The 10174-nt window shown below is 39.0% G+C and overlaps 1 protein-coding gene across 1 annotated transcript in view; it reads right to left on the bottom strand.

The window, feature by feature from the left end:
- Positions 1–686: 686 nt before the first annotated feature.
- LOC129479077 (olfactory receptor 13C9) overlaps positions 687–10174 on the bottom strand; it is an 85159-nt gene continuing 75671 nt past the window's right edge. Inside the window, 3 exon segments of the mRNA XM_055271626.2 lie at positions 687–1520; positions 1522–1908; positions 5743–5905. Coding sequence (XP_055127601.1) covers positions 935–1520; positions 1522–1889 — 954 coding nt within the window. The 5' untranslated portion in view covers positions 1890–1908; positions 5743–5905 and the 3' untranslated portion in view covers positions 687–934.

Here is a 10174-nt window from a genome sequence, read left to right as displayed (position 1 = left end):
CTGACATTCCCCAATCCTCTTCTTCCTCAAATCAAGCTGGTTAGTAACAGAGACAAGACATCAATAGTATTCTTACTAAAAATTAAAAGCTTGGACATTCTTCCAAGACTTAGAAAAAATCTTGGAATTCCCTTGGGATAGCAAAGAAATCTGGCATCTTCTAAATGGGCATTGATAGGACACTCCATTCAACCCAAAACTAGTCCACATTATTATCTGGACCAGCAGACTGATTTTCAAACCTATTTTTAATTTTGCAAAATGTTCTTTATGCTAAAGCCAACATACAAGTTAAAGCAAAGAAAGACCATATAGCAGGATATCCCGATTGATTGCATAGTCCCTGCTTTTAAACTCTATTTATCTACACCCCCTTGATAGTCCCAAATACTCACCTTCACAAAAAAATTTAAATACAGAACAAGAAAATAGTATTTAATGACTCAACAGGATCTGGAGATTAATGTGAAACTATAACACAAGGCTTGCCACTGGAAAATGTGAGTGCAGTATATTGGGTTTTTCTGTTTTGCTTTTTCTACAACAGAGGGCTTTATTTATTTTGAAAGATTCAATGAAATGTTGCCTATGAAATAACGTTATGTAGAAAAGTGAACATAAAAAGGCACATCGCACCCAATTCCAATACAGCAAAAATAAAAAAATCATAATATGAAAGGTACTGTTCAAAATGTTGAAAAGTAGCCATTTCCCACTATTAGAGTAATAGGTAACCCCTCTGTCTTCTTCATCCTACTGCCCTGTATCTTACAAATTCTCTACAGTGAACATGCAATAATTTTGAAATGCTGTATCTCATTATTTTAACATAATATATGAAAATGCAGAAAAACAGTAAAAGTATCCAAAATTCTAACATAATTCTGAGGTTTCAACAATATCAAGTGTGTTCACACTCCAGTACATTTTGCACTCACTTGCTAAAGAACCTTCTGTTCAGTAGGTGTTTTACTGCCTCTTTCACATCCTTGTTTCTAAGACTGTAGATTAAAGGATTCATCATGGGAGTCATCGCCCCATAGAACATGGATATAATTTTGTCGGTAGCATCCAGGTCATCTGAATTAAGTGTCTCTTTAGACTTGGGCTTCATGTACATGAAGAGGATGGTCCCATAGAATATTATGACCACAGTCAGATGGGATGAGCAAGTAGAGAAAGCTTTGCTTCTCCCCTCAGAGGAGTGAATCTTGAGGATGCTGGAAATGATTAATGAGTAAGAGATAACTATCAAGAGCAGTGGCATCAATGTGAACAATATTGTGGCCACAAGCATGAGGAACTCATTGCCTGAGATGTCAGCACAGGCCATCTTCATGACAGCTAGAATTTCACAGGAGAAATGATTGATGACATTATTGCTGCAGAAAGGCAATTGTACTACAAATGTAGTTTGTACTGCAGAGTTGACAATCCCTGCAAACCAGGACCCAACAGCCATGGGTACATAGGCATCCTTGCTCATGATAATGGGATATCTCAGAGGGTTGCAGATAGCCATAGCGGTCACAGGCCATCATGCCCAGGAGCACACACTCTGCTGTTCCCATGGCCAAGCCAAGGAACACCTGCACTGCACAGCCAGAAAAGGAAATGGTCTTTCTTTCTGAAAGGAAGCTCACCAGCGTGGAGGGAATAGAGGTGGTGGTGTAGCAGATGTCCAAGAAGGAGAGGTTCCCCAGAAAGAAGTACATAGGGGTGTGAAGGTGAGAGTCCAAGATGCTGATTAAAATGAGAGTACCATTCCCCAGAAGGATGACCACATACATTATGAAGATTAGCACAAAAAAGAGTAACTCAAGCCTTGGGTGACCAGAAAGTCCCTTCAGAAAAAATTCCACCAGAAGGGTTTGGTTTTCCCATGCCATTTAAATGTCTTTCTTTTACCTGTAAGAAGTCAAAAAAATTTATATAATTTATTTACGTGGTAAATCCAAGTATCCCAATGTACAATATAAAAATTTGCCACGAACCCAATAAAAGTATTGAAGAACGAGAAAATAGGGAAGAGGAGGAAGGAATATAGGGAAAGGGAATGAAAAGAATTAACAAAGAAAGGAAGAGAAATATGAGGGGAAGGCTTATGATATTGATCACTCATTCTTGGCCAGGAACTTTGTGATTTTGTTTTTCACATTACTTAATTTAAACTCCACATTATCATTTGAAAGATAAGAAAACCTAAAGTGAGAGAGTTCAGCCTAAAGTCATATAACTAATATGTAGCACAGCCTAGGCTCCAAGACTACCTGTTTGTGGCCCATACTTGCCTGAGGTTTTTTAATGAATTATAAAAGCAATACAGAGTGTATTGCATAAGAGATTTGGTAATTTACTTTAAAACCTCACTCCCAGGTCAGGAGAACTCAACAATAACCCATATGTATTCCAACACTGAAAGAAGTGTGTCAATCTGGAGGGAGGATCATCGGAAATTAACCCAACCAGTGATTACTGCGTTCCTGATTATCCAGAGAACACGACCAATTCATGTGAAGCCCAATAATACAAAATCTTCGTGTTAAAGTGCAAACGCCTTTTTCTTTGGTTAGAGGTGGAATTTTTTTGTTGTTTTTTACAATTATCATACAGTTAGATGTCATACCATAAATTGACTTTTTATCTTTTAGTGTATGGTTCTATGAATTTTAAAACATGTATAGATTCATATAACCACAGCCATAACCAGAACACAGAACTCTTCTATTACCCCAAAACACTTCTTTGTGATATTCTTTTCTTAGTCACCTCTATACCTATAGTCACCTACCTATACATCCTGGCAACCACTGATATTTCTATCCCTATAGTTCTACGTTTACCATAATGTCATATAAATAGAATCTTATGAGCCACAGGAGTTGGGCTTCTTTCACTTAGATAAAGTCTCTGAGATCCATTCAAGTTATTATTCCTAAATAGTATCCTATTGAGTAGATCACTGTATTTTGCCTATCCGTTCACCTTTTGCAGGACATTTGGATTGTTTCCAGTTTGAGGCAATTATGAATAGAGCTACTACAAATATTTCTGCCCCAATTTTTGTATGACCATAATAAGCTTTCATTTTTTTAGAATATCCGGGAATGAGACAATAAGCATGTTTAAATGTATAAGAAGCTGCCAAACAGTTTTCCAGAGTGGCTGTACCAGTTTTGCATTTCAACCAACAATGTATGAGAGTTCCACTTGCTTCCTATCACATCATTTAATATTGTCAGTAATTTTTTATCCATTCTAATAGATATATCCATTCTAATAGTCATATTTAATTATGATTTTATTTTACATTTCCTTGATGACTGATGATGTTTTTCCATTCTTTACTAAAGTATCTTTTGCCCCCTTTTTTTGTTAACAAATGAGGGTCTCGCTATTTTTCCCAGGCTGTCCTCAAACTCCTGGCCTCAAGCCATTCTCCCACCTCAGCCTCTGAGTATCTGGGACTACAGATTCATGCAACTACCAATTTAACCAGAACACAGAACTACAGGCATGCACCACCATGCTGGTTCTATTGCTCATTTTTAATTGAGGTTTTTTTTCTTGTTGAGTTTTGAGAGTTCTTTATATATTTTGGATATGAGTTATTTATCATGTGATTTGCATATATTGTCTCCCAGTAGCTGGTTTGTCTTCTCATTCTCTAATGCAAACACCTTTTAGTTGCCATTTTAATTGGTTACTGCCTAAGTCCAATTGAACATGATGCAAAGAAAGACTATGACTAAAGATACGTGTTCTAACGGCACATCTCACTTTAGGTGAGAACTGCAGGAAAATATCCACTGGAAAATAGCCATTCCCTGGGAATTGGGAATGGTGGATTTTGCTTAAGCTTGCCTCAGAAAGTCTCAGGTAATCTCTTTTAAATTTTCCTCAGGAACAATCATTTCTCCCAACCCCACTACCCCTCTACACAGACAAATTTCCAGTAGTATCATTGTCCATTGATGAAAATCCTCCACTTAGTTCACAAAACAAAAGCAATTTCTGAAAACAAACCAGGCGCTTAACACATAGGCCATTTTTCTTTATTCACAAAACTTGGCACAAGTTTAAGGTCTAAATTGAGTTGTTTGAACTTATTTCAACCAGCTTCTGACTAACCACATCTGCCTTTGGCCACTATAAGGGTATTTCTCCTTTCAGTCTATTTTGCCCTTATTTCCATCGACTCCAGTTTTTACACTTTGGGATTCTTTTATAACCTAGAAATACATCCTTTTTAATCTAAATCCTAGATTCACTTTTTTAATGCTATGTTATAAATAATGCCACCTCAATTCCAAATCCCTGTTAAATTATGACTGAGAAGCAATTTCATGGTAAGAAACATTCTTCTAACCACTGCCATGATGCAGCTATTATTGTGTCAAGTCCACTTTGTCTAATAGAGAGAACATATGCTTAAGTCCTATCTTGGCCAGTTACTAGCTGTGACCATGGGCAATTTATAAATTCTCTGAATCTCACTATCTTCATCTATAACATGGGGGTCTTAATAGGCTTATAATGGGGTTCTCGGGAGAATAAATAGGCAATGCATGTAAAGTACATAGCATGTAGTAAGCACTATTTTTGTTTCTTCTTATATTCTACTGACTTGTTCTTCTCTCAAGTTCTTTTATATCTCTGTCCCCAGTATCAACCGCTGCACAAGTATCTTTGGAATTTCATCAATCACACTTTCTCATATATCAAGTCTCCTTTCATCTAAGTCAACCTATTTTTTATCACATTCATGATACAAGACGGATGCGCATTATACCAAAGTCTACTCACTTTGCAGTGAACAGTGTTATACCATTATAACAAAAGTCGATTGCAGTTTAAAACAAGGAACGTATAGGGTGACATTTTTAAATAGAGGCTATTTCAGTTCATTCATCTAAAATCTAAATGTGTGTGTATATCTCACAAATGTTACATCTAAAGTCACTATACAAATGTATTACCAGCAACAAAAAAATTAAAAATATTCAAACATCTCCAAAATACTCATGTAAGCATAAGAAGCCAAAATTCTTCCTATTAACTAAAGACTCATTGCTCCTCTTTATTTGCATTTTCACAAATTCAAAGATATATTCAAGAATAAGTAATAAAGCGTTTGTGTTTCAAATAGTATGCCTAGTTAGAGGTTCTGGGACAGGGACCATGCTAGAACATTGTCTACTCATGATTAGTATTGGACGAACATTTGCTAAACTGAACAAAATCAAACTGAATTGGTGCTGTGATTTAAATGACCACAGAATCAGAACTTTGGTGGTAACAGACTGCTTTGCATTCTGGACCAAGAGTACAGATTGGCAGCTTATTGAGCAACAGAAGAGAGATGATACTTTTAGATGCATATACGTGTGCTTGTAATAAAGTGAGGACCACAAAACTGTATTTTCACCAATGAATCTTTATTCCCAGTCAGAAATTATAATCCTATTCTGTAGAAGGACTGTTCATGAAAACAACTATAAACCTAAATATCGTCTGTTTTGAATGCTCAAATTACTTTGGATATGCAAGCAGTCTTTTGATAATATTTTTTCTTTTTTTCAATTTTCTAACTATATCTGAAACAATCCTCTTGGATTGTACACTTTCTCTAATAAGAAATACTACATTTTCAAAAGACATGGCTTATTTCAATTCATTTCATAAGGCTAACCACCTCCCCCCGCCTTCGATTTGTGTTAGTAGTATGGCTTCAGCAATTACCTGAAATTGGAAGGTCAGCTCACTTCCTAGGTTGCAATACACAGCTGATTGTTTTGCCTTGATCTTCTATTTTTAGGCTGTTCAACAAAATTTTCTGTGAAGCTGATGAATTTCTGAAGAAGGCATTACTGTTTGGAAGCCATGATGACACAGGGTATATTATCTGTAAAACATTGATAACAAAGGTGTTATTTCTAAATTGTTTCAAAACAGCATACATTACATCAGATATATTTACAAAGGAAAGGTAATTTGGTTCTGCTAGTTCAAAAGTAAGAGGAGAAGAAAACATTGGGCAGTTCAATTTGTGAATATGGCACATTTCATTTGCCCTTGAAGCCCAGGTGGAAACATTGTCCCATTGAGAAGGCCCAGGAAATTCTCTAAAGAATCTTCCTTGGGCTCAGGGAGGCGAGTTAAATATTTCTTGCTCTCAGGGACTTCTGCTAATTTCTAAGTGATAACTTTAAATGGCTTCAGGCAAAGATATTCAAAACTTTTAGAAATTTCAAGAATAATGCCCTAAAGACTTAATTATATGAGACTCTTTATTGTAATTTACATAACCAATCAGAAGTCTTGAAGATATGTCTTATCCCATTTTCAATCTATTACTATATATTGCTGAGATCCTTTCTCCAAATATATTCTAATCACTTGGTCCAGACCGTTGTTCATCCTATCATGTCATCTTGTATGTAGTACAGTAGAAAGAGCTCAGGCTACATTAAGTCTTCATTATTAACAATAATAATAATAGAATACAAATTTCCAGGCATCATTATAAGGGTTTCATATTATGTCATTTAATTTGTTTTTGTTAAATTAACCCCATCAAAAAGTGGGCAAAGGATATGAACAGACACTTCTCAAAAGAAGACATTTATGCTGCCAACAGACACATGAAAAAATGCTCATCATCACTGGCCATCAGAGAAATGCAAATCAAAACCACAATGAGATACCATCTCACACCAGTTAGAATGGCAATCATTAAAAAGTCAGGAAACAACAGGCACTGGAGAAGATGTGGAGAAATAGGAACACTTTTACACTGTTGGTGGGACTGTAAACTAGTTCAACCATTGTGGAAGACAGTGTGGTGACTCCTCAAGGATCTAGAACTAGAAATACCATTTGACCCAGCCATCCAATTACTGGGTATATACCCAAAGGATTATAAATCACGCTGCTATAAAGACACATGCACACATATGTTTATTGCAGCACTATTCACAATAGCAAAGACTGGGAACCAACCCAAATGTCCATCAGTGATAGACTGGGTTAAGAAAATGTGGCACGGCCGGGCGCGGTGGCTCACGCTTGTAATCCCAGCACTTTGGGAGGCCGAGGCGGGTGGATCACGAGGTCAGGAGATCGAGACCATGGTGAAACCCCATCTCTACTAAAAATACAAAAAAAATTGGCCGGGCGTGGTGGCGGGCGCCTGTAGTCCCAGCTACATGGAGAGGCTGAGGCAGGAGAATGGCGTGAACCTGGGAGGTGGAGCTTGCAGTAAGCCGAGATTGCACCACTGCACTCCAGCCTGGGCGACAGAGTGAGACTTCATCTCAAGAAAACAAAAAAAAAAAAAAAGAAAGAAAATGTGGCACATATATACCATGGAATACTATGCAGCCATAAAAAAGGATGAGTTCATGTCCTTTGTAGGGACATGGATGAAGCTGGAAACCATCATTCTCGGCAAACTATTGCAAGGACAAAAAACCAAACATCGCATGTTCTCACTCATAGGTGGAAAGTGAACAATGAGAACACTTGGACACAGGAAGGGGAACATCACACACCGGGGCCTGTCGTGGGGTAGGGGGAGGGGGGAGGGATAGCATTAGGAGATATATCTGATGTAAATGATGAGTTAATGGATGCAGCACACCAACATGGCGCATGTATACACATGTAACAAACCTGCACGTTGTGCACATGTACTCTAGAACTTAAAGTACAATAAAAAAAAAGAAAAAACAAGTTTTAATGTACAACTAATCTAGAAATAATTGTATTTTGCTCTGAAATTGGAATTTAGATGTTATTGGAAATGTGGGTGGCATTTTGAAATTCACAACAAATTCAGAAATGTTTAAATCATACGATAGAAATGTAGAAGCTATTTAGCTTTTTTATTGTTACTCCAGAAGCTAATTTGTAACTTCATCTCACTCCATACTGTAAGCATTTCCCAAAAATTCACCTAAACAGATAATACTATTCCCTAGATTTATTGGCATAAAAATCTTATCTAATTTACAGTGGGAGGAGGTGATGCGAAACCATCCCAGATCACAAGGAATTGCTTCCTGGCCATCTTGTTAAGTTCTGATCTGTCACCATGTGGCTAAGCTTCTGATATGGTTTGGCTGTGTCCCCACTGAAATCTCAACTTGAATTGTATCTCCTAGAATTCCCATGTGTTGTGGGAAGGACCCAGTTGGAGGTAATTGAATCACGGAGGCAGGTCTTTCCCTTGCTATTCTCATGATAGTGAAAAAGTATCATGAGATCTGATGGGTTTATCAGGGGTTTCTGCTTTTGCTTCTTCCTCGTTTTCTCTTGCCGCCACCAAGTAAGAAGTCCCTTTCACCTCCCACCATGATTCTGAGACCCCAGCCATGTGGAAACATAAGACCAATTAAAACTCTTTTTCTTCCCAGTCTCAGGTATGTCTTTATCAGCAGGGGGACAACAGACTAATACAGTAAATTGGTACCAGTAGAGTGGGCATTGCTGAAGAGATCCCCCAAAATGTGGAAGCCACTTTGGAACTGGGTAACAGGCAGAAGATGGAACAGTTTGGCTCAGAAGAAGACAGGAAAATGTGGGGAAGTTTAGAACTTCCTACAGACTTGTTGAATGGCTTTACCCAAAATGTTGACAGCAATATGGATAATAAGGTCCAGGCTGAGGTGGTCTCAGATGGAGATGAGAAATTTGTTGGGAGCTGGAGCAAAGGTGACTCTTGTCATGTTTTAGCAAACAGACTGGTGGCAATTTGCCCCTGCCCTAGAGATTTGTGGAACTTTGAACTTGAGAGAGATGATTTTGGATATTTGGCTGAAGAAATTTCTAAGCAGCAAAGCATTCGACAGGTGACTTGGGTGCTATTAAAGGCATTCAGTTTTATCAGGGAAGCAGAGCACAAAAGTTTGGAAAATTTGCAGCCTGACAATGTGACAGAAAAGAAAAATCCATTTGCTGAGGAGAAATTCAAGCTGGCTACAGAAATTTGCATAAGTAACCAGGAGCCAAATGTTAATCCCTAAGATAATGGGGAAATTGTCTCCAGGGCACGTCAGAGGTCTTCACTGCAGCTCCTTCCATCACAGGCCGGAGGCCTAGGAGAAAATGGTTTCGCTGGCCTAGGGACCCCCTGCTGAGTGCAGCCTAGGGACTTGGTGCCCTGTGTCCCAGCTGCTCCAGATGTAGCTAAAAGGGGCCAACGTAGAGCTCGGGCCGTGGCTTCACAGGGGGGTAAGCCTGAAGCCTTGGAATCTTCCACATGGTGTTGAGCCTGCAAGTGCACAGAAGTCGAGAATTGGGATTTGGAAACCTCCGCCTAGATTTCAGAAGATGTATGGAAACACCTGGATGCCCAGGCAGAAGTTTGCTGCAGGGATGGGGTGCTCATGGAGAACCTCTGCTAGGGCAGTGCAGAAGGGAAAAGTGGGGTTGGAACCCCCACACAGGGTCCCTACTGGGGCACTGCCTAGTGGAGCTGTGAGAAGGGCCACCACCCTCCAGACCCCAGAATGGTAGATCCACCAACAGCTTACACCATTTGCCTGGAAAAGCCACAGACACTCAATACCAGCCTGTGAAAGTAGCTGAGAAGGAGGCTGTACTCTGCAAAGCCACAGGGTCAGAGCTGCCCAAGACCATGGGAATGCACTTCTTGCATCAGCATGACCTGGATATGAGACCAGAGTCAAAGGAGATCATTTCGGAGCTTTAAAATTTAACTGCCCTGATGGATTTCGGACTTGCATGGGCTCTATAACCCCTTTGTTTTGGCCAATTTCTCCAATTTGGAACGGTTGTATTTACCCAATGTCTGTATCCTCATTGTATCTAGGAAGTAACTAGCTTGCTTTTGATTTTACAGGCTCATGAATGAAAGGGACTTGCCTTGTCTCAGATGAAACTTTGGACTGTGGACTTTTGGATTAATGCTGAAATGAGTTAAGACTTTGGGGGACCATTGGGAAGGCATGATTGGTTTTGAAATGTGAGGACATGAGATTTGGAGGGGCCAGGAGTGGAATTATATGGTTTGGCTGTGTTCCCACCCAAATCTCAGCTTGAATTCTACCTCCCAGCATGTGTTGTGGGAGTGACGCAGGGGAGGTAATTGAATCATGGGGGCCAGTCTTTCCTATGCTAGTCTCATGATAGTAAGTCGCATGAGATCTGA

This window comes from Symphalangus syndactylus, chromosome 3, assembly GCF_028878055.3.
Source record: "Symphalangus syndactylus isolate Jambi chromosome 3, NHGRI_mSymSyn1-v2.1_pri, whole genome shotgun sequence".
In the NCBI taxonomy this organism is placed as follows: Eukaryota; Metazoa; Chordata; class Mammalia; order Primates; family Hylobatidae; genus Symphalangus; species Symphalangus syndactylus.
Note: the sequence above shows the minus strand (reverse complement) of the source record. Positions and strands in the feature narration are given on the sequence as shown.